The sequence below is a fragment of the Marmota flaviventris genome, chromosome 13 (assembly GCF_047511675.1).
Source record: "Marmota flaviventris isolate mMarFla1 chromosome 13, mMarFla1.hap1, whole genome shotgun sequence".
NCBI lineage: Eukaryota > Metazoa > Chordata > Mammalia > Rodentia > Sciuridae > Marmota > Marmota flaviventris.
The window spans coordinates 93,288,084-93,313,533 of record NC_092510.1 but is presented as its reverse complement, the minus strand read 5'-3'; the positions used below and the strand labels follow the sequence as shown (position 1 = coordinate 93,313,533).

At 35.6% G+C, this 25,450-nt stretch overlaps 1 protein-coding gene across 3 annotated transcripts in view; it reads left to right on the top strand.

Moving 5' to 3' along the window:
- Strbp (spermatid perinuclear RNA binding protein) overlaps positions 1–25,450 on the top strand; it is a 123,859-nt gene that overhangs the window by 94,285 nt on the left and 4,124 nt on the right. For all 3 annotated transcript variants that reach the window (XM_034636098.2, XM_071600927.1, XM_071600928.1), the window contains exons 7-16: positions 167–262; positions 1,491–1,602; positions 2,231–2,328; positions 2,536–2,647; positions 11,805–11,897; positions 12,629–12,828; positions 14,157–14,315; positions 17,630–17,764; positions 17,967–18,107; positions 21,676–21,799. In XM_034636098.2, the coding sequence (XP_034491989.1) occupies positions 167–262; positions 1,491–1,602; positions 2,231–2,328; positions 2,536–2,647; positions 11,805–11,897; positions 12,629–12,828; positions 14,157–14,315; positions 17,630–17,764; positions 17,967–18,107; positions 21,676–21,799 (1,270 nt within the window). The remainder of the gene's footprint in view (positions 1–166; positions 263–1,490; positions 1,603–2,230; positions 2,329–2,535; positions 2,648–11,804; positions 11,898–12,628; positions 12,829–14,156; positions 14,316–17,629; positions 17,765–17,966; positions 18,108–21,675; positions 21,800–25,450) is intronic.

Genomic DNA, 25,450 nt, shown 5'->3' with positions numbered 1-25,450 from the left:
ACTGAGGTTTACTACTTTTGATAGCTTGATATTTTGGTTTGCTTGAAAACCAAATATTTAGTTAATTGCTAATTAGTATTCACTTAAAGAACCTATCCATGATCAATATGCTTAAAATGAAGAATGGATTTCAACAGGGATATTGGAATCATTTTGTTTGTTTTAGGCAAGGGCAAATGGATTAAAATCATGTGTAATTGTTCTCCGCATTCTGCGTGATTTGTGCAACAGAGTCCCCACATGGGCACCATTAAAAGGATGGGTAAGTACTTAAATATTTAGTTAAAAGCAAGTTCCAAAGCTATATAGCAGAGGAAATCCTATAAGAATGGTATGTTATTATAAAATGACTACCTTATGTGTTAGTAAGGTATGTGTTATCTCTTTTTCCCTGGGGGAAAATTATGCATCTTTTATTTGAATTATTATGCATATAACTTGTATATGCCATACTATATTCATGTTACCGAATCAGATTTTTTTCTGACAGAAAGTTTTATACCTTTTTGATAAGTATCTTCCTGCCCTTAGCTCTTCATTGATGGTTGATCACTTATTGGTCACCTGCTGCCCACAAAAGCCTCATTGGCTGACCCATTTCTCTCAGTGCCTCTTTCCATTATAGTTGAAATTATCTGACAAGTGGAGACACAGTTAATTATTAACTTATCATGTTAGTACTTAAAGTCAGGCAAATAGTACACTCCAAGCCAATTGTGGACATAATTTATGATATATATTGTAACATTGACTTAATTTAGAAATTATACTGGACCCCAATCAAGACTCAACTTAAGAACTCTATAAAACAATTCAAATAAGGCTGTAAAGGGTCATTTATACATAAATCTCTAACAATTATTACTTTGATAAAGTATCATTAGTTTTCAGTTTATTAAATATAGATTTGGTTGTTTGTTTATTCTAATTATAGTACTTGGAGCAGACTATCTAAAAATGAAGTCTTATTCTTACATTGAGATGTTTATAGTTTGAAAATTTCCTAATAAATTAAGTGGGATTTTGGTGGACTGGATTTTGCATATTGGCTTGTTATTATTACTACCTTACACGAAGCTCTATTAAATTTTTGTTAAATGAATTAGATCACCATAATTTCTTTAGTAATTCTTTCAGGGTAACTAAATTTAGAAAGCTTTTGTTACTAAAGTGTCATTTGAGAATATCTCAAAAATGCTCAATTTAAAAACTGGTTGGGGGGTTGCGGGTATATGTAGTTCAGTGATGGTAGAACACTTCCTTAGTATATGCAAATTCCTGGGTTCAGCCCCAAGCACTGCCTTCCCGCTTTCTGAAATTTGGGGAAAAAATTTTTTTAATCATGGGGGAAGAGTGAAGTGGGCCCTAAATATTAAATTGACTTTTTGACTTTTGTGGCTTCCCTTGTAGAAACAAATTTCAGCTCACATTTAACTGGAATCCTTTTAACACTTGGTGCATGTACTAATTTGTAATTTAATATCTTCTAGCCACTAGAGCTTATATGTGAAAAGTCTATAGGTACTTGTAATAGACCTTTGGGCGCTGGGGAGGCCTTGAGACGAGTAATGGAGTGTTTGGCATCTGGAATACTACTTCCTGGTAAGGGTTTCAAACTCTGGAGGCAAAAAAAAAAAAAAAAGAAAAAAATCTAATTTTAAGTTTATTTTTCTAAATATGTGCTAAATTTGTCCTCTACACAGGAAAATGGTGTGTAGGAGCTATTTTGCTTAGAATGTTAGCAAGTAGATGTTTGTGTGTTGGAAAAGTGCTATAAAACTTTTTCAATAATTATAATTTGTTTTTTTTTATGTACTAACATAAAGGGTACTAATAAGATATTATGTCTGCTATGAATTTGCTTTACCTAGAAGTCTGAATTTGAAAATTCAGATGTTGATACAAAATGTATGAAGTTCATTCTGTTTGCAGTCTGGTGTTAAATTTGAAAAAATTAAATTTGGTCTTATTTTTCATATGTAATCCCTTTGGAATGATTCATCATGCTGTTGTTAAATATACAAGGGACTTCCAGTATAAAATATGGGTAGTTTAGTGCTAACGTATCAAAAATGAGAGTGTCCTTAAAACTCCAGTTAATTGAATAGACTTTTACTCCTCTTTTTTTTTTCTTCCCCTTTTCTTTTCTCACTCTATTTTGTGTTAGTTTATTGAATTCTAAACCCAATTCTAAATGATATTTATGTTTTGCCTTTGCCTTTTGCCAAAGGGGGTCCCGGTCTTCATGATCCTTGTGAGCGAGACCCAACAGATGCTCTGAGCTATATGACCATCCAGCAAAAAGAAGATATTACCCACAGTGCACAGGTAGAAGACTTGGCACACGTGGTGATTTATTAGAGATATATCACAACTTAACTTTTCTAACTCTTCAGATTGAACACTTTTCTCTTGCATGCTGTTAGGGACTTCTACCATCATATCAGCATTTAATGAATGTCATTTTAGCTAGATGTTCTAGTGGATTTATGAATGGCTACTGAAATTTGATTGAATTAATGTTTTATTCTTTAGCATGCGCTTAGACTATCAGCCTTTGGCCAGATTTATAAAGTGCTGGAGATGGACCCCCTTCCTTCTAGTAAGCCTTTTCAGAAGTATTCTTGGTCAGTTACTGATAAAGAAGGTGAGCCTAAATCTAAATGTCTTATATTAGGGTTGGGTGGGGGTTGGCAGTGATGGTTATGGGATGCCTCTCTTGTTACAGTTTAAGGTACTTAATCCTTGTTTATCTAAGTCATTTATAAGAAAGTTTATTGCTTCCTCTCCCGCCTGACTTTGTTGGCCTATATCTCCATCAGTGACAGTAGCTTGCTATCAGTTGTTCTTATTAATGATCAGCTCATTTGTCTGTGCTAGCTGTATTTTGTTATTATATATTGAATTAGAGACCATACTTGCAGATCATATGATCCAAGGAGAAGAGATCACTGATCAGCTTAATGATCTTTCTCATGCTTGAAAGTTTGATGTAATTAAGACAGAAAAAACAAAATATATAGAGAGGAGAAGGAATGAATATTGGACCATTCAGGACCATCTTCCATTTGTACTAGTCTGTTTGAACTCAGATTAGAGTTTGAACAAAAATGGGATCAGTATGACCTGGATTCCAGTGGGAATCAACTACCTACTAGTTTGAGGCCTTGAGCAATTAGTTCCTCTTCGTAGACATATTACTTTAGTCTTTCTTACTTTATTGACTGTTGTCAGGTGAAAATGCCTGGCTCACTGCCTGGAATAGAGCAGATATTTGAGTTTGAATCCACTTACTCTTTTCACTGTGCCACAGAAAATATTTCATTTTGTTCTCTTGTCTCTCACGTTATACTAAAAGGTGGGATATTTAATACCACGTAGAATCCAGCCCACTTCCCACAGTTGACATTATCTTAGTAATTTCTATATGACAAAAATAATGCAGGTGCTCAATCTGTTTATTTAGACACTAGATTTCCAGTAGGTCTAAAAGGGCTTATTCAAGGAGTCCCACAAGATCAAAAATTGTTTCATAGTAATACTATTAATTTTTCTTGTTTCTTTTCCACTCTTTCCTGAGTGTACAATTTTCTAGAGGCTAACAAGCTTTATTTTAATTTCTATAATGCTAAATATTGATAGATACTACCCACAAAGCAAAGCTAAGACTATAAAGTAGGAATGATATTGGCCAAATTATATTGTCCTATTGTGTGAATGAATATGCAACAACAAATCTTAACATTATGTACAATTTTAATGCACCAATAAAAAATATGGGAAAAAAGAATATAAAATAGTCCTGAACTAAAAAGTTTGAGAATCACTGCCTTATACTGTGAACTCATCAGGGGAGAGAATCCTCCACACTGTATCATATCATTGTTATAAAGGAGTGCTCAATAAAATTTATGGAAGAAAAAGTTCCTTTTTTCAAGAGTGTATTCACAGGTTGGCAATGAGATTACTGAGAGGCATAATCATGCCACGTTAAGAGTTGTCTATGAATGGCATGATTGAATAAAAATTTTTAAAAATGTACATTTTATGATTAGTAGCAAAAAAATTTCTGTTGCCAAATTCACAGTACTTTTTTTCTCCCACTATATAGTGAAAGTGTATCTGCCATCATGTGACTTAGGTTTTGTTTTTGTTTTTAATTTTAAAGGTCTTTCTCAGAGGTTTGGTAACTGCTAATTTGTCAACATAGAGCATAAAATAGAGTCAGAATGTCCTAGTGTTCCTGTTGTAGCTCTATCATTTAATAGCTGCATGATCTGAGCAAGTCAGTTTCTCATTTTGTGCCTTAATTATAAGATGATATCCCTCATAATTTCATATTTTTAGCACCTACCTTTCTGACATTATACTTCAATTTAATTTCTATAATTCTTGGTGATTTCAGTATTCTTTCAGGTGATTTATTCCGCCAAACTCTGACATTCTCAATTCCTTAACTTCCTCTCCCATAATTACTTTCTATTCTATCTTACACTCACTCAGTTACTCATTCTATGGATGCACCCTTGACCTTGTCTTCAGCAATAACTATTCCTGTACCCTTTCCAGCTTCTTCTTATTGTTACTCTCTCTAATACTCTTATTTCTTGAACTTACCATTGATTTTATTATCTTTACATAGTCCCTATTCTTCTCATGGTCTCCCTTCTGTCTATACCCTGCTTGTGTTCTCTGGCGTATCCTTGTGATCACTCCCTGGCATGTACTTTCACTTCCTTGATCCTCTCTTCCTGATAATCTTCTAACTGGTTGAATTCCATCTTTCTTCCTACATCAGATTTATGAACATAATTGGGGATAAAAAACACAGCCATGTTGATCATTTTTCTTTCAGTCTGTGACACTAACCTCATGGGGACTACTTATGTTGTCTGACAATTCTCCCATAAAATCAAAAGTTCTCCAAATTTCCTAGATAGCTCTTTCACATCTCTAACTCCCCATCCTTACTCTCACCCAATGACCTTGTTAGCTTCTGTTTTCTCACATTAGTAGTAATCTGGAGTTAAGATGAACCTTTCTACTTATCTGTTGTATCGCATTCCTTCTTGCCTGTCAGTGGACATTATTCCAGAAGTTCTCTTTTCTCTCACCAACGTCAGTTTCTCCCTGTCTATTGAGTCATTTTCATCAACGTAAAAACCTGCTATAGTATTTCCCATCTGCAAGCCAAAGCCAAAACAAACTCTTTCTTTGGTTTTACAGCTGCCCCTACCAGAGTTATATTTCTCAGCTCACTTTTAGAGCTGTACTTTTGGAAGGAGTGGCCTATTACTTCTTTTTCCTCATTTTCTGTTCCCTTTTGAACATGTTCTAATCAGACTTTCTTCCTCACCCTCTCCTGCTTGTGACCTTCATGTTACCACATTTTGGGGTTGGGTTTCAGTCTTTGTCTTAGCCAACTTTTCAGCAACTTTTGGCACCTATGTTTATTTTATTATGAGATACTGCACATAAATAGAAAAAGCATACGGGTTAAAAGTAATTATTTAAAAAATTTATTTAATCACTGCCATAGTCAATAAACAAAACATCAGGTAAATGGATGGAGTTGGAGAAGATAAATGCTAAGAAGTTAGCCAATCCCTAAAAACCAAATATTTTCTCTTATATAAGGATGCTGATTCATAGTGGGGTAGGGAACAGGAGCATGGGAGGAATAAACAAACTCTAGATACGGCAGAGGGGTAGGAGGGGAAGGGAGGGAGCATGGGGTTAGCAATGATGGTGGAATATGATGGACATCATTATCCAAAGTACATGTATGAAGACACGAATTGGTGTGAATATACTTTGTATATAAATAAGAGATAAGAAAAATTGTGCTCTGTGTGTGTAATAAGAATTGTAATGCATTTTGCTGTCATTTATTAAAAAAATAAAACATCATAGCTCCTTGGGAACCATCTGTTTACTCTGCCCCATTACCTTCTTTTGCCACATGAACTATCGTTCCCAACAATTTTCCAGTCATTTCCTAGATTGTTTTATCACTTTCCTACTTACATATGCTTTCCTAAATAATTTGATTTTTGCCTGGCACTTTCTAGAAATTAACTATACTGAGTTTATTTACTCTTTTGTGACTGGCTTCTTTCTCTCCAGCATTGTTTGCTATTATTCCATGGTGCTGCATTATTTTATTCATTTTAATAGCTCAGCAGTACATATTTAAGTATATTAAAGTTTATTCATTCTACTTTTGCAAGATGTTTAGGTTCGTTAGTTTTTTTACAACCACTCATAGTATTGCTATGAGTATTCTTAGACATGTCTTCTGAGGTATGTGTCTTGAAATTACTGTAGTCCAGTAAGTGACTTAGTGAATTGTTACATATACCAGCTTACTCTCTCCCACCAGAAGTGTATCAAAGCTTCTGTTGCCCTGTATCCTTAGCACCATTTTAATACTGCCAGACAGTTTTTCCTGAAATAAAATAGTGATTTTCATTTGACTTCCAGGTAATCACTTTCTCTTCATTCTTCTAGCCCTGTTGGCATCCCCTCAGTTATCTTTGCTTGTTCTTCCTCATCTAACTTGCAAATTTTAAGGTGTCCCAGGAATCAGTTCTTAGACCTTATTTGCACTGACTCCTTTAGTCTCTTTTCATGAAATTTCTTCTGTACACTGCAGATTTTCCCAAATTTACTTACATCCCAGACTTCCAGTCCTTCAACTCAGTGCCTCAGTATTCCCACATAGCTGCCTAACACATCTCAAACCTAAGATTTCTAAAATCCATACTCCTGCCTCACTCTGTCACTGTTCTTCTCTTGCCATAGTATCCCTGTCCCAGTTGTGGAAATTCTCCACCTTGTGTATTCAGACCCACATCTTTCAGTCTACCTTTGAATTCATTTTCATTTACTCATCTTCAAACCACTAGCAAACCCTGTCTATTTATTTCAAAGTCTGTCCAGTATTCATCTTTCTTTAGTTTCTTCTTTGCTAATATTTTTGTCTCAGCTACCATCATCTCTTACCTTGTTTATTACAATAACTTCCAGTCTGGTCCTTCTGCTTTTATCTTTCCCTTGAAGTCTTATCTGAACAAAACAGCAGTCCTTTCTTCCTTCCTTTTTTTCTTTTCTCTTTCTCTTTCTCTCTCTCTTTCTGTACTGGGGATTGAACTCTGGGGCACTGGTCCACTGGGGCACATCCCCAGCCCTATTTTGTATTTTATTTAGAGACAGGGTCTCACTGAGTTCTTTAACGCCTTGCTTTTGATAAGAATGGCTTTGAACTTGGGATCCTCCCGCCTCAGCCTCCTGATCCTGAGTCTCTGGGATTACAGGTGTGTGCCACCATATCTGGCTAGCAGTCTTTTTTCCACAGGCAATTGCAAAGATGATATGGGGAGGTCTAATATATCCTTCACCCAGTTCCTAAATTGTTACATTTTGTGTAATATCAGGAAATTGACGTTGATACAATATGTGTATTTAAGTTTTATGTCATTGTACCATGCATGTAGATTCTGTAACTACTGTTGCCACCAAGACACAGAACTATTCCATCGCCAGAAAAATTTCACTTGTGCTACCCTTTTATAGGCATACCTATCTCTCTTCCCCACCTGTCCTTTAAGCCCTAGGAATCACCAAAATTTCTCTTGTCTCGGTAATTTTATCATTTAGGGATACATGGGATTACATAGTATGTGACCTTTTGAGATTTTTTTTCCCACTCAGATTGTAATCTTAGGAGTCCATCCAAAGTGTTGGCATGTGTCAATAGTTTGTCCTTTTTATGTGCAGTAAGTAGTGCATGGTATAGATGAACTGGAATTTGTTTAACCATTCACCTATTTTAGGATATTTTGTTAGTTTTTGGTTTGAGACTAATAAAACTACTATAACCAATTATTTGTAGGTTTTTTTGGTGTTACATTGACCAGTAGTATTCATTTTCTATAATGTTTCCACTTCAAGGTTATACTGCCTAATAAAGTAAGTTAGGAAGTGTTCCTTCTTTTTCTGTTCTTTTGAATTGGTATTACTTTTTCCTCTTAAATATTTAGAAGCCTTTGGGCATGTGGTTTTCTTTGTGGGAAGTTTTAAATCATGGATCTAATAGGCATAGGAGTGTCATCTTCTTATAACATTTGTGGTAAGTTTTGTTTTTCTGGGAATTTGTCTGTTTCACCTAAATTTAAAAATATTTTGAAATAAAGTAGTTCGTAAGTCAATCCTCTTTTAAAATTTGCATTGCTTTCATGTATTTCATATCTTCCTTTTTTTCTGATCACTCTCAATAGGGATTTATGATTTTTAAAAATCAACTTTTGGTTTTGTTTATCTTAGTTGTATGTTCATATTCTGTTTCACTGATTTCTGTGCTTTAATTTTTCTGCCTTCTGTTTTCTGTTACCATTATTTATGTTTTCAGTCTCTTATTTTTCTGTTCCATTATTTATGTTTTCAGTCTCTTATTTAATTGCATGTACTTTTAAGTGGGTAAGCTTCCTTTTAAGCACAGATTTTAAGTGCATCATGTTCTTTTGATACTTTTATTATTATTTAGTTAAAAACATTTATTATTTTCCCTTATTGTTAATTCTTAGACCCCTTGTTCATTTAGATGTCATTGCTTCATTTCCAGACGAATGAGCATTTTCTATTTAACTTTTTGTTTTTGAGTTTTTACTTATTCTGCCATTATCTGAGCATATGTTTGAAAGATCCCCACCACAACCCTCTTCTGGTGTGTCAGTTTTTAAGCTTATGTTGTATTTTTTCATTTCTAGAATTTTGGGTATAAAGTATTAACTTTCAGGTTTTCTTCCAGAAGTTCTTTGTAATAAAGTTTGCTTTTGAAAGGTCCATCACCTGGGTCCTTCTTGGGTCTGTTTATGTTTTCTGCTTTCTCTTGGATTTTTGAACACAAATCTTCTCATGTGCCTGGTTATAATAAATGTTGAAGGTTAAGATGAAAATTATAGAGACTTTAAAGCCTGGATTTATTTCATTTTTCTGTGAGATGGCAAATGGATTTGGCAGTCCTGGATAATTTTATTGCACTCTGGGATTAAGGTGATGGAAGTTGGGCTTCAGTCTTTGTGACTATTTCCAGATCATCTTACATTTAGTTTATAACATTTTAGAAGCCCAACTTAGATTATGGGGATCCACCATGCCTTCTCTTCTTGGTGGTCCTTGAACTTCAGTTTTGGAACCCTGAGACCTAGGAGCCTGTTGAAAGAAGTCTGTTCAGTTCTTTGTATACTATTTTGGATTTGGAAAATAGCCATAGGGGAAATGTGGCCCCCAGTGCAGGGTTTCCTTTATCTCTCAAGACTAATTCTTCATTGTCTGGGAACAGATATTTATTCTAAGTTTTGTTTAGCTTTGTAAACATCTCATCCTTTCTAAAGGATCTCATCAGGAACTCTTTTCTAATTTATTTACTCTCATATCTTGGAAGTGGAACCTTGACATTTTGTCAGTTAATAGCACAGGGTTGAGAACCTAATGTAACCCAGCTCTCCTCATCTCCTGCTACTACCTATTCCTTGTTTGTGCCACTCCCATCACCCAAGCCTTTATCATGTTCCTTAGTGTGTTTTTGCCTTGGGACCTACATGCTCTTTTCTCTGCTTGGATGCTTCCTGCCAAATGGCTCAAAAGATCACCTGATCAGTGATGCCATTCTGACCCTTCTAATGAGTACCATATATAAAATAGCAACACCTCTTCACCATAAAGCCCCTCTTACTGTTCTTCATTATATTCACTACTATATGTCATGTTGTAATTAGTCTCTACTGCCCTGCCTAAGCTCTTTGAGAAAAGGAAGATTGTCTTCTGTTAAGTGTTCAGCATCTAAAATTGTCCTGTGCATAGTAAATAATTAAAATTTGTTATTGAATGAATACATGAATGAATTTAAAATGGGATTGATAAAAGTTCCAGTTTCATAAGGTGCTTGTGAGAATTAACTAAGTCAATATGTGTAAGGTACTAATAGTAGTGCCAGGCAGGTAGATGTAAGCACTCAACTGTTATTTTTAAATGTTCTTGTCTCAGAAATGATCACTTCTTATTATTAGATAATAAAAAGGTTTTAAAACTAGCTTTTTGTAAAGCAAGCTCCTCCCTTTTCCAATTACTGTTATGATTAACCTGAGATTTTTCAGCCCTTTTTCAGTGGGTGGGATGATAGAATGAAGCTTAATTAGCTTGAGCTTTATTTATGTAGCTGGAAGAGTTAGAGAATAACTCTGTGCATTCAACAAGCTTATGATTTCCAATCAGTCAGGGAGCTACTTTTATTGTAATTTAATGAGCAAGAGAGTGATTGAATAGACATAGTTCCTTTTTTACTTCTATTTCTTAAAGGCTGCATTCTGGCAGACTGGCACACTCACGGTTTTATGTAATGCAAATAAAATACAGCATTAAGCAAATATTGCCTTCTGTTGAAGATTGATTGACCTGAGAGGTAAATAGTGACTCATTCAAATGCCATAGTCAGTGTTTACCCCAAGGGACAATAAGTCTTGATAATCAGAAAATAGATAATTAATCTCAATATTAGTACAGATTTTTCACTAGAAGTATCTAGAAATCTTGTGGCATGAATATCTCGAGCACGGCTTTCCTTAGGAAAAAGTTAACAACCACCTATTAAGTTTAAGGCACAGAAAAGTCTTTTTCATACTGGGACAGGTTGATGAGAGGTTTTCTTTATTATTTAAAAAAAAAAAATTAGCAAGTTTTTGCTTGACAGCTTTTTCCAAGAAATTGATTAATTTTATTACTACTTATTCCATACCTATTAAGTCGTCTCTTAAGTCTTGGATTAAGATACTTTATAAAGTAGAAGATAAGGAGAAAATATCTTCAACTTTCAAAGAGCACTAAAGACACACAGAATATATAGATGGTATAGACAACAATACAGGCTTATTTTGGATCCCATTGACACTTTGTTAGAAAAGTCAATATGAAAGACTTTATGGAGGAAGGGGTATTGTTAATAAAATCTTAAATGGGATTTGAAGAGGCAGAAGATATTTTATAGTTTGATAATCAGATTTCTGAAGGCATAAGATTTATTATATTGATGCTTAATATTTATATAAGAAGCAAATGTTAAGGTTTAGAAATATTTGAGAAGACACACATAAAAATAATTCTATCAGAGGTAACTACTTTTAACATTTTGGTGTATAACTTTCCACACTTTTGCTGTTCATGCATGTAATAGATGTAAATATATGCTATATTAGTTTCTTTGGGATGCTATAAGAAACCACCTTAGAATGGGTAATTTATAAGTGACAAGTTTATTTTTCACATTTCTGAAGGCTGGAATTCTAGGATCAAGTTTCATGCAGATTTGGTGTCTGGTGAGGGCCTATTCCTAACAGATGGCACCTGCTATGTATTCTCATATTGTGGAAGGGACAAATTCAGGCCTCTTTTATTAAGTGTACTAGTCCCTTTCATGAGGGCTCTGCCCTTATGACCTGATTACTTGCCACATACTCAGTTCTTAGCACCACTGTGTGGAGATCAGAGCATATCATATGCATAGGTATTTATATGTGTATAATGAATAAATTGGAAAATAAATATTTGTAAAAAGTGATAATATTAAATTGTGTTAAGAAGACTGGCTTTTAAACATTTGCTCTTCTAGATTATAAATATGATAGATTAATTGGTCAGTGAAAAATATGTGTGATCTTTGTAATTTCTGATGTTTTCCTACCTGAACATATTAGAATAAATAAGATCATTGTTTCAACTGATAGTGAAACTCTCATGATATTTTTTAGGTGCTGGGTCTTCAGCTCTAAAGAGGCCATTTGAAGATGGATTAGGAGATGATAAAGATCCTAATAAGAAGATGAAACGAAACCTAAGGAAAAGTGTGTAAACTCTTTATCTTTATTGATGTGAACTAGAGAGAGTTTACAGCCTCAGAAAGGGAAAATAAAAAGTGGAAGGATTTTGGCTAGGGGTGCCAACTCAGTGATAGTGCTTCCTTAGCGAGATTGAGTTGCCGGTTTCAATCCCCAACACTGGGAATAAAAAAGAATTTGACTGATTTGATTAGTTTTAGGAATAAGATCTCAAGTGGGGTACTCCTCTAGTCCCAGCTACTTGGGAGGCTGAGGCAGAGGATAGTAAGTTCAAGACCAGCTTGGGTGGATGACTGAGACCTTGTTTCAGAAATAAATATTAGAGACATGGCTGGGAATGTAGCTTAGTGTTAGAGTGCTTGCATATCATGCAAGAATCCCTGGGCTCAATCCCCAGTATTCCCCCCAAATGGAAAGCTCTTCACTGGGAAATTGATCATCAAACAACTTTCACAAGTTACCAAGCTTTATTGCTTAAGACACACATTAATAACACATGTGGAAATTAATGTATATACTAAGCATGTTAGTTTTATAGTGATGTTAGCATAATAATTCATTTTAGAACTATTTACGAGATGATGTAAATTTGTGTTTTGAAATTCTCAATTTAAAAAAATGGTAAACTTATAATAATTACTAATGCTAAGTAATTACTAAACTTACAATAATTACAAATGCTTACCTTAAGACAAAATGTCTTTGTAGTTAATTTCTCATTTCTTTTTCTTTAATAGTTTTGGATAGTAAAGCAATAGACCTTATGAATGCACTAATGAGGCTAAATCAGATCAGGCCTGGGCTTCAGTATAAGCTCTTGTCTCAGTCTGGCCCTGTCCACGCCCCAGTCTTCACAATGTCTGTAGATGTGGATGGCACAACATATGAAGCCTCAGGACCATCCAAGAAAACAGCAAAACTTCACGTAGCAGTGAAGGTACTTACTGTACTTTTTTTCCTTAACAATGTTTTGTTATTTAATGTTCCAAATAATGTGCTTATTTTCCTGGAGTAAATGAATGGTATCTTTAAGATTTTCATACCAATACCAGAAACTTTTGTTACCTCTGAATCATAAAATTATTATTTTTTGGTGTAAAATAGTATATGATTATATGAAGTATGGAAAATACAGAAAAAAAGTAAATAAAAATATGTCAGTTGCATTTTTTGAGGCAGAGGTGAGTATTTTTATGTGTAGGTTTATTTCCAGCCCTTCCCTGTCTTATTTGTTTTTTCAAGTTGGGCTCACAGTATTTATATGATTATGTATATAATTTTTTTCTCTAATATTTCCATTAACTTTAGTGTTTTCTTGTTTATGAAATCTTCATAAGTAGTTTTTAATGGCTGTTTTTTTTAAATTATTAGTTATTGATGGACCTTTATTTATTTATTTTTTTGTATTTCGTGCTGAGAATCGAACCCAGGGCCTCACACATGCCAGGCAAGCGCTCTATCATTGAGCCCCAGCCCCAGCTCCAGCCCCTTAATGGCTGTTTTGATTGACATGATATGGATATTCTGTTATTTGTTCAAATATTTCTTTATCATCAGATATTTGCCATTTCCAGATTTTTCATCAAGCTACCATAAAGTAACTAAAGCTTTAGATACTATTTTGTAATTAACACACAAAGGTGTTGAAAGGTAAAAAAAAATATCTTGATTCCCTTTTGGGGCCAATTTCCCTTCATGGAATTGAGTCACAGAATTTACTCTTTGTTTTTTGTGATTCTGGGGCTCAAAACTGAAGGCCTTGCATATGCTAGGCTTGTGATCTACCAATGAGCTACACACCTAGCCCGAGTCATAGAATTTAGAGGCCAGCTAATCCAGTCTTCCTGGTTTGCAGATTGGAAAATTAAGGAGTAAAAGAGAAATACAGGATTAGACTCTTTGGTCTTTTCTAGTTCAGTATACTTGACAATGTACTGTTTTACTTTATTTCTCATCTCATTGATTGAGCCTGCTTGTGCTCTTTATTTTCTGTACCTTTCACATTCAAATTAAATGAACTAGGAACAACCTCAGGTTTGCATTTCTGTAATTTTTTATTTAAACCTAATTACTCTGAGGAAATTTACCCTGATAAGTGTACCTTATTTAACCAAAGATTTACAGATTTAGCACAATCTTGCTCTTCCTCAAAGGTATTTTGTGAATCAAAATGTTATGAATTTGAAATTTTTTTCTCAATGTTACATCTATTCTCTATGATCTCTAGTATCTAAATAAAACTGTACCTTAATGTAATTTTCACAGGTATTACAGGCCATGGGATATCCAACTGGCTTTGATGCAGATATTGAATGTATGAGTTCCGATGAAAAATCAGACAATGAAAGCAAAAATGAAACAGTGTCTTCAAACTCAAGCAATAATACTGGAAATTCTACAACTGAAACCTCCAGTACCTTAGAGGTATAGTTACGTGTTTTTTTCCTTAAAAAAAAGTAATATGGTGCATTGTAGAAAATTTAAAAGATGTGGAAAAGAATAAATAAAAAAATCCTAGTGGCAGATATTATTAACTTTGTATCCCAGTAGTGGATATTATTAATATTTTGGTTTATTTCAACCCAGATCTATTTTCATGAATATTTTAATGAAGATAGTCATATTTTCATGAAGTTTTACGTCTTGATTTTTTTTTCTAAAAATATTTGTCAGCATAACAAATGAATATACCATAATTTAATTAGCATTTCCCTGTTGTTGGCCATGGAAGGTGCTTCTGGTATGTCATAATTGTAACATATCAAGAGTCTCAGTACTAACTGAAGGCCAGAAAATGGATCTAATGGAGGAAATTTGGGATTATTTGGTGTGTGCTAAGCTGTGTGTGTTTGTGGGGCATTTGGGGTCGTCATTTAGATGATACAACCCTGAAGGAGGGCCTAGCCCGACTCAGAATGTACCTTAGAATCTGAGGAAGTCCTGACATATGAGCTTATCACCACAGATAATAGAATGGGGACAAAATTTAAGTACTGAGTATACACAGCACATTGAGGGATTCATGGAACCCTCATTTACTGGATTCTCTGTCAAGGAAATTGGCTTTGGAGTAACAGAGCTTGCATTTAATTTTTTTTTTTTTTTTTTTAACTTTGTCATTTGTAAGAACAAACCCCCCCTCCCCCGAAAACAAACAAACAAAAAGGCCTAAATAGAACTCTGTGCCAACATACTTTGTCATTTAATATACTAATTATTTTAGTCCATAAACCCCTTTTAGTATGTGCCGGTGTTGCAAGATCTTGTTTCCAGAAGCTGAAGATGTTCCCAGGCTAGAAAGGCAAAAAGACATGTTAATAACAACTGATAATACAATGTGATAAGTACTGTAATTGCAAAATGAATATATAAGGTGAAATCTCAAGGAAGTGGTTATGTGACTGTCACATACACTTACATAGTTACGTAAAATCAGAGGTAGTACAACATGAGCAAGGTCATAGATGGTAAATTTTGCCATGTGGGGAAAGGTGGAAAGAAGGAATTCTGGACTGAAGGAAGAGGAGATGTAAAGACCTAGAGTTGAAAGTACATGTTTGAAAGTGCCAAGTGGGCCAGTGTGGAGCTGATGGGGCTGAAGCCTGAGAAAGTCACACTGGACTCTCCATGGGCTACTCTGGAGAACAAAAGTGGCTCCTGACTGTGGAAAGCACAGGGTGAGGTGTTATTTTGCTGGCACTGTCATATAAATCAAAGAGAAGAAATGCCTTGTAAATTACATGATTCAGACCATTAAGTACAAAGATAATTAGGAAGGGAGAGCTAGGTGAGCTGCATTAAGAGAAGCCATATGAGTGTATGGACGTTTTGGTAGCTGCTCCATCTATACTTTGTTTCTCTGTAATGTGGTAATGGCAGGGAACAAAAGTCCTTATTTTTTAATTTCTTCCTTTAGGAACTGATTACTACTGATTAACACAGATTTTTTTTTTTTCATGTGTGTGAATGCAGGGCCTTACACATGCTAAGCATTTACTCTGCCACCGAGCTACACCTCTAGCCCTAAAATTCAAATACTTTTTTTGTCTGGACTCATTTTTATAAAAGTTATTTTAGGTTTGGGAAGCAGAGAATGCTTATATAGGTCTAGTTTTTAAAATTACTCATTATTGTCTTTAAAAGATGGAGATTGGAAATTGGCCATGAAAATTTCAAAATGTAAATTATGAAAACTGATCATGAATGGATGTTTATTGCAAAAGACCCAATTTTCTAAGTAGTTGCTGCTATAGAAGTGAAATTATTTGTCCATTGTTTCACTTCTATAGCAGCAACTACTTAATCAACAGAGTACATTATTAAGAAACTCTTGATATTCATTAGCTTTATATGCATCATCTCATTTTTGGGCATTCATTTTGTTTGTTCAGTATGTCTTGAGAAATTTCTGTAGTGGAATTACAGACATGATCTCTGACCTCAAAGAGTACTCAGTCTGTCAGGTCTTTCTTTTCTCAAAATTATATTCCCAGCATTTTTCTTTTTTTTTTTGTTGTTGTTTTGGTGCAGTCTTTCTCTTCATTTAAACCTTCACATACTTAAGTGAAATCCCGCCCCCCCGCCCCAATTTATAATCACATCCTTCTTCAAGCCAATTCTTTGTACCATTGCTGGAGTGATTTTCCTACAATACAACTCTCCTCATGTCAGTTGCCAGGTTAAACTCTTTCACTGGCCTCCAGATTGTCCATTATAAAGTCAAGGCTCATTTTCTGGCATTCAAAGTCCTATGTGATTTGGTCCCTTCCAGGGTATTTCTAATCAGGTCCTAGTACACTAACTTCTTCTCTTTGCTGCCCAACTTTCCATCTTTCTCCAAACAAATGTTCTTTGCCTCTCTTGGGCCTTTATATTGCCCTTTCTCCCATCCAGAATGCCCTTCTCCTTGATTTTTCCTGAAGATAGTCTGGTACTTAACCCTTTAAGGTCATGTGTTACTTCCAAGAAAACTTTCCTGATTGCTCTAGAAAGTGATCCCTTCTGTGTTTCCACAGCATGCATCTGTTCTCTAACATACATTGTTTTATAGTGATTAGCTCTGTCCTTTCCAGTATACTGTAGCTCCTATAGGACAGAGAATGATGCCAATATTGTTATTTTAATATTTCACAATTCATAGTCTATAGTCTACTGGTTTTTCCTATAGGTGCTCTTCAATATGTTTAGCGATTGAAAGGTTTATAGTAATATTTTCCTTTCACATCCCAATTTGAGTTATTTCTTCCTAACCCAAAAGGTGAAAATATAAATGTGGTGTCATATAAATCCCAGTTGTTCTATTCTCCTTTTTAGTCACTTAGCATTGTCATGGTCGTGGAGTGACAAGGCTACATTTTATTGGGTTTGAGTACTCTTCTATTGGGATAGACTTGCTTCAAAGGCAGGCTGACAGCAGCATTTATTGCTTGTAGATTTCCACACCTTTGATATTTTGCCATAACTATATTTAAGTGACTCATCCTAGACCCTAAATGTTTTAAAGTTGAATTTTTGAATTTTTTTTTTAGCATAATCATATTAATAAGAAATTTGTATATAACCAGTATAACTCCACATCATGAACATCCACAAAAAATGGGAAGTTATACTCCATGTATGTTTGATATGTCAGAGTACATTCTTCTGTCATATATACTAAGAAGTACAAATAAATAATTAAAAAAGAATTTAATAGTTTAAAATCTTATTTGAACTTCCAGATTCTCTTTCTTTTTTAGGTAAGAACTCAGGGCCCTATCCTCACAGCAAGTGGCAAAAATCCTGTAATGGAGCTCAATGAAAAAAGAAGAGGTCTCAAGTATGAACTCATCTCAGAAACTGGTGGAAGCCATGACAAGCGCTTTGTAATGGAGGTGTGTTTCTAGATAATATGCTGTCTTATTTTTCTTCTGACAGACCTAGGATATCCTGAACGTACATATTAAAAAAATTGTTAGACTCAATCTGTTCTTTTGGTATTATCTGATTTCTGTTGTTTTCCATGGTATGAGTTTAAATAAAAGCTACATAGAGGAATTGCATGGGATAATTGCAAAGTGGAATTCTTGATTTCAGGTAGAAGTAGATGGACAGAAATTCAGAGGTGCAGGTCCAAATAAGAAAGTGGCCAAGGCAAGTGCAGCCTTAGCTGCCCTGGAGAAGCTGTTTTCTGGACCCAATGCAGCAAATAATAAGAAAAAGAAGATTATTCCTCAGGTATGAGTTTAGCTAAATCTTTACAAAACTTTTGAAAAATGTTGTAAGAAATTTCCTGTACACTTGCTGCTTTACCTTTTTCTGAAATTGTTTCTTTATCATTTATTTGGCAACTTTTTTGAGGGGCTAGCTCATGAATAATATATATCAAGACCAGTTGTTCCCTGTTCTGTTTTTTTTAAGGCACATTGTATAGCTGTAAGAGAGGCAGATAGCAATATTTGAAGGATTGGGGTCATTCTTGATGAGGTGAAATGTTGAGGTGATTTGGACTTTTGGTAGGTGTGAGCATTGGTCTAGCTCAGGAGGCTGACAAACTGCTTAGGATTCACACTTTTCTTGTAACTTTTCATCTCCTCTTCCATTTTCTTTCTACTGTGTATTTTGACATTGTTTACTTGGGGTTTCCTTCTGTGGGCAGCACAAAAAGATGACACTGTGTTGCTTGTATAAATTACTGGCTAGGAATGTCAGTGCTACTAAAGACCCAGGATCTTCTCAAGGTATTTGGAAAAGATAACTTCCTCCTTACATGTCTTTTTGCATATGAAATTCTTCCATCCCTTCATTTAAAAAATGTTTTCTAAGTGGGGTATAATGGTGCATGCTTGTAATCTTAGTGACTTGAAAGTCTGAGACAGGGATATTGCAAGTTCAAGGCCAGCCTTAGCAACTTAGTGAGAGAGTGTCTCTAAATAAAAAAATAAAAAGAGCTAAGGATGCCGTAGTGGTAAAAGTACCCCTATGTTCAATCTCTAGTATGTTCCCCTGTGTATGTGTGTTTCTGGACATGTACCTTATGTGTGATTTATTGTGAGGGGAAAAGGGATACATAAGTCAATTTAAGACACATTCTCTGATTTATGGAGAGTGCTAGTGTAATAATAATATCTGAATGTACTATGTGATAGAGACATTAAACATGCTTAGATTAATAGAAGGAACTTAGCTATTTAAACTTGTATGTTAAAAATTATATTTAGGCCTTTTATGGGGCTGGGATTGTGGCTCAGCGGTAGAGTGCTGGCCTAGCACGTGCGAGGCCCTGGGTTCAATCCTCAACACCACATCAAAATAAATACATAAATAAATAAATATTGTGTTCAACTACAACTAAAAAAAAAAAAAATTATATTTAGGCCCTTTTATCCATTTGCTAAGTCCATTGTAGGAGGGTAGAATTTATCTCATTTACAGAAGAGGAAGCTAAGAAATTTGCATGCAGTCATACAGCTAATTGATGATAGAGGTTCCCTTTCAAACTGGGTGGTCTCTGTTGAAAGGCTGTAGGTGTTTCTATTGCATGTGATATCCATCTAGATATTTGTTTTATATTTACTTAAACTTCTTATATCAGCTGTAATAAACATTGATTAAACTCTAGGATTTAAAATATAAACAGAAAATTAACTTTTACTAAGATTAAGTAAAAATAGACCTGGGCATATTGGCACACACATCTGTAATCCCAGTGGCTTGGGAGGCTGAGGCTGGAGGATGAGGCAGAAGGATCGAAAGTTCAAAGCCAGCCTCAGCAATGGTGAGGCGCTAAGCATCTCAGTGAGACCCTGTCTCTAAATAAAATACAAAATAGGGCTGGAGATGCAGCTCAGTGGTTGAGTGCCCTTGAGTTCAATCCTACCCCCAAATAATAATAAAAATAGAGCTGTTAAATTATGGTGTCACATATGTAGAAAATAATATTTTCTTTTCCTAAAATCTTATAGTAACTATAGGCCAAATTATGTTCTAGATTAAGCTCAAAAATCATTGTTACATTGCTTTGTTTTGTTTTTCCCCATGGGTTACATCTTGGATGTGGTCAGTTAATTTTAGTGCTTTACAAAGCCAAGCAGTGTTGGGGTTGGGGCTCAGTGTTAGAGCACTTGTCTCACAGCACTGATTTCGATCCTCAGAACCACATAAAAATAAAAAAAAATAAAAAATAAAGATATTTAAAAAAATTAAAAAGCCTAGTGTAGGGTCAAGTATTTTTTAGATAGTGAAGCTTGTTGCTCATATCAGGAGTTCAACCTGGGTGGAAACACTTGCTGCCGTCAGATTGTTGGTTCCTAACTATTTTCAACTAGGCTGTATTTTTTTTTTAAAGTCTATATGAAGTTCACTCAGTTTTAGAAATTTTTTGTACTAGAAACTATAAAACTCATGTGTTCAATGTGTTTGACAGCCAAGAAGCAGTCTATTTTGGATGTGTGGGTTGGTTTATTTCAAGCAAAGAGGAAAACGATTGTCCCAGTGCATGATATATTTGACCTTGGAAGTATCTTCTGGCTAGTCATGTCAGAGGTAGCAGCTATCTTAGGAGGACAAAGGGATGATGATTTTTCCATGTGAGGTGAACATGTGTACCCTCTGATTCTGTCTTCTTTTAAGGCTCTTGTTGACTTTATCAGACAGTGTGCGTTGAAGCTGTGCACCACTTTCTATGTACCTTATTTCTTTAAGGAAACTTAGTGGTTTCAAGCTTGAGTTTTATTGCATTTTTGCACTAAAAATAACCATAATATTTAAATTAAAATTCTTTTTGATTTTTGTAAATTTTCTCTTTGGGAAAGGGGTGTTTTAGTAGTCTTCTGTACTCTTGCTCCTTGATTTACCAGTTTTAATTTTTAATTTGTTTTCATGTCTGTACTCTCAGTTACTGTTTCTACTTTAAGGAAAATGAAGTGGATATCATTATCCTCATTTTACAGTGGGGGTACTGCCAGAGGGAGAGAGGGAGAGAGGGAGATATGATGTGAATTCACCAGTTTAGAGCAAGAAGAGGACTGGTGGTGGTATTTATTAATGATTGATAAAAACATACCAACAGCAGAACAACAGGCTCACAGAAAATCCATGATCTTCCTAAGGTCACAGATGAGGAACTGGTGTCCACATCTTTGGTCTTTCAGTCTTGGTCTGTTCTATTTTTATCACTTAGGTTTGCACCTAATGCTGGGTAGTTTGTTGCTGGAATGTTTTCTGCCTCTAGGCAGAAAATTCAGTGCTTTCCAACCTAGGTATCAATTGTCTGTAATGACTTTCATTGAGCCTAAAATGACTTTGGATATGATTTCTTTTCTTTTCTTTTCTTTTTTTAAAAAGAGAGAGAGAGAGAGAGAGAGAGAGAGAGAGAGAGAGAGAATATTTTAATGTTTATTTTTTAGTTATTGGCGGACACAACATTTTTTGTTTGTACGTGGTGCTGAGGATTGAACCCGGGCTGCACGCATGCCAGGCGAGCGCGCTAACGCTTGAGCCACATCCCCAGCCCCTGGATATGATTTCACTATTGAAATTTGTGTGTATAATAAGAACTCTTTTCTGGGTAACCCTTGTGAAAAGAAGTTATTTGTATCCTTTTATGTGCCCAGCATATTCTTCAGAACAGTTCTGTAAGGTAGGTGTCATTTCCTATTTGCCTGTGACACATCAAAGATCCTTGTTACAGATGACTAATTGTCTCACCTGATTAGCCCATAGTTTCTTATGGTGGCTGTGCATCAAAGAGATGAGAGGCTGATGACTCTTCTTCCTGTCATTGATGAAAATGTCCTTTTTGTAGGCAAAGGGTGTCGTGAATACAGCTGTGTCTGCAGCAGTCCAGGCGGTTCGGGGCAGAGGAAGAGGAACTCTGACAAGGGGAGCTTTTGTTGGGGCTACAGCTGCTCCTGGCTACATAGCTCCAGGTTAGTACTAACTGCAAGAGACGGCTGCCTCTTTGGAACTCAGATCTGAAGAATAGCATTTTCATTTTCCATGGTTGTATAGGATCTCTGGAAATACATCACAGTTGTGAGATAAGTGTATACAACTTGAAAAGGATCTACAGAATTTCATATTTTTTTTCCTAGAATCTGCTGAGTAATTAGAGCCTTCCCAGAGGGAGAGACAAATAAGCAATATTGCACCTAGGTCAAGGGAACATATTTTGAAAATGAGGAATCTGAAAGATGTTCCACAGATTGAGGTATTTGAACACCTGAGCAGGAATATTCTATGGGGGCATAGAGATCAGGTTAGTTATACTGAGAGAGAAAAAACAGGAGTCTTCTTAATTGGGGTGAAGCCTGGCATCAGTAGCATTTGTTAAACTTAGTGTATCACCGAAGACAAAAAAATTACAGAGAGGGGGAACTTATTTATCCAGAGCTTACTATACGTCAGGTATTTTTATATAAATTATTTCACTTAATTTTTTAAAAATATTTTTTAGTTGTCGATGGACCTTTATTTTATTTATTTGTATGTGGTGCTGAGAATCTAACCTAGTGTCTCACGCATGCCAGGCAAGCGTGCTACCACTGAGCCACAACTCCAGCCCCTATTTCACTTAACTTTTAACCTTCACAGTAGAAATTACTGTCCAGATAAAGAAAGTAAGAGGGGAGATAAGGTAGATAGTCCCAGGTGAAACTATTATTGAGCATTAGAGTTAGAATTTGATTGCAGGGGCTTGTATTTCCAAAGTTTGTATTATTATTCCCATTTTATCTCATAGCTTGCAGGAGATTGTGAAGCTGCCCTATTTCCATTTAATTCATATGTCACTTTAGCAGTGAATGTACAACGATCTTGTTAAAATGAAGTTCTTTGCAATATTGAAACTATGGAAGTTTTCGCTTGATGAATAAACCACTGTACTTTTGGATCAAGATGAAATTGTTAAAAGATTAGGTCTTATTTAGTCATTATTTTTAAGTAATGTCCTTCCAGATTTTCTTAGATTGTGTTTTCCTCTAAGAAAAGAATTGGTCTTTTAAGAAATTTTATCAATAATATGGCTTTGGTATTATACCTCTAGAAGTTGATGCAGTTGTATCACTCATAGATGTATAAGAGTGTGCCTGCTTTTTTTACATACCAGGCGTGAATTTTGCTCTCCTGCAGCTTATGGTGTGAAGAGTGAGACATGTTACTTAAGTTAATAACAATTTTAAACTGAAGATGGACATCATGCTATGAAAACATGTAACAGGCCCCTGATCTAGTCTTATGGGTCCCTGAAGGAGGGACACTGGAAAATAGCATTGGAGAATGAGTAGGTGATAACTGAGAGAGGACTGGAATAGAAGAGTGTTGCACACAGAGGGAATAGCATGTACAGAGACTTTGTGGTGTTGGTGGTGGGGAAATGGGTTCATTTGATGAAGCAGAGAAGGCCAAAATGTCTGGAGTGTGGAGAGCTGTGGGTAAAGGAAGAGGTGGGGGAACGATGTGTGAGTTGAAGTGGGAGCTCAGTCCCAGTACTATGGGCTGTGGCTTGGATTTTGGTTTTAGAATCCTAAGTGCAGTAGGAAGTCATGAGGAGAGAAGTGACAAAGTCAGACTTTATTTGTAAAGATTACACCTTCTGTAGTGTGAAGAATAGATTGCAGGGACAGGTATGGGCATGACAAGACCAATTAGAAGCCTACTGTAGATGGATCTCCTAGGTAAGAGATAGTGGAACCCAGCAGATAGATGCAGGGGAATAGATGGGTGGCAAGAAGTAAAGAGACTGAAGGAGTATTTAGGAAACAAAATTGATGAAGTGAATATATAGAATGTTAAAGAGTGAGGATTCAAAGGTATTGCCTAGGATTTTTTTTTTTTTTTTTGGTACTGGGTATTAAACTCAGGGGCACTCGACCACTGAGCCTCATTCCCAGCCCTATTTTATATTTTATTTAGAGGCAGGGTCTCAGTTGCTTAGTACCTTGCCATTACTAAGGCTGGCTTTAACCTCACAATCCTCCTACCTCAGCCTCCTAAGCCACTGGGATTACAGGCATGTACCACTGTAGGATTTTTTTTTAGTTGGAGGAACTGGGAGGCATCCCAGTGACTTGGGGAGGCTAAGGCAGGAGGATTGCAAGTTTGAGGCCAGCTTCAGTAATTTAACAAAGCCCAAAGCAACTTGGGAGATAATGTCTCAAAATATTAAAAAGGCTGAGCAATATAGGTCAGTGGTAAAGTGCCCATGGGTTCAATCCCCAGAAATGCCCATGCAAAACAAAACAAAACAAAACTCAAAAAAAAAAAAAAAAAAAAAAAAAAAAACCCAACCACTAAAATATGAGTGCTTAGGGTGGGGGAAAATGGCATGAGTTTCTTATAGTGTATTATGGTTTGTTTCTAAAATTAAGACATTTTTATGTTCTGTACTGAAACTTAATATTTTTAGCCCCATTCATTAAACAACAATGGGCAAGTTATTGAGATGAACTTTGTCTTTGACAGTGTGTTCCATGAGGGCTTAATATGGTCACATCTTTTGTTATTGGATCTTGGGCTGTTTGTCCCCTGCTTGAGGGGTAGGCAGCTATGGTCAAGTATAGTCAAATTATATGTACCTGATGTCTTCCAGATTCTCTTGCTTGTATGTCGTTACCTTGATCTCTCTGCAAGGGCTGAATCCTGAAGCTTTTAAAAAAGAAATTCATTTATGGCCTAGAGAAGATTCAGATTAGGTCAGTTTAGATGATGAATGCGAAATATGCTGTTTGTGGAGTAGTCTATGCAGCAAGGTTGTTGATTACCAACTCAGCTATTGAATACAACTCTGAAGCTCAGAAAAGTTAAATAATAGGTACAAAGAAACCTTGCTAGTTAAAGGTGAAGTCAGGATTAGAATCCCAATGGCCCATCTGATCAGTGACCAGCTAAACAGTTACAGTTTAATCTTCTTTTAAGGGTTTTGGTAAAACTCTTCAAACTAGCCTTAGAAAAACAGCTCCCAGTTCTTGGAATAGATTTGCTATATAACCTTCTTTAAAGCATTAATTTCTCTTTTTGGTTTCTGCTACCATCTTCAGTTCCTACTGCTTATTTCAGCTGTATTATATGTTCTTAAAATACACAATTTAGTGAGCACTAAAACTGAGTTGTATTCCCTCTAACTCTACATGATTTAAATATAGATTAAATGGCAAAACAAATTGTCATACTTCAAGAAATATTTTGATTTGGTGCATAAAAGCAGTTTACCTCTTTAGCTTACACTTGAGTGTTTTTTTTCCCCCAAACAGGACATTGAGAACTGGGCATTCAAAGATGACTCAGACCTAGCTCACCTGTCACTAGTGCCCAAGGTCAGGGAGGCAGGGAGAGATTCTGGAATAAGCACAGTGCAATATCAGTGGAAGCTGCAGCACTGGATGAGCAGAGGAGTGGGCAGTGAGCCTGGGAGACTTCCCAGGGGATTGATACTAGATCTTAATCTCAGGAATGAGTTACAGTTGGTCACTGAGAGGAGCTGAAACATTGTGAATAGCAGAAATTATTCTAGAAAAAGGAGTTATAATATGAAAAAGCTAGATTTGTGTAGGGCCCTTGTAGATATTATATCCTTGTTTTTT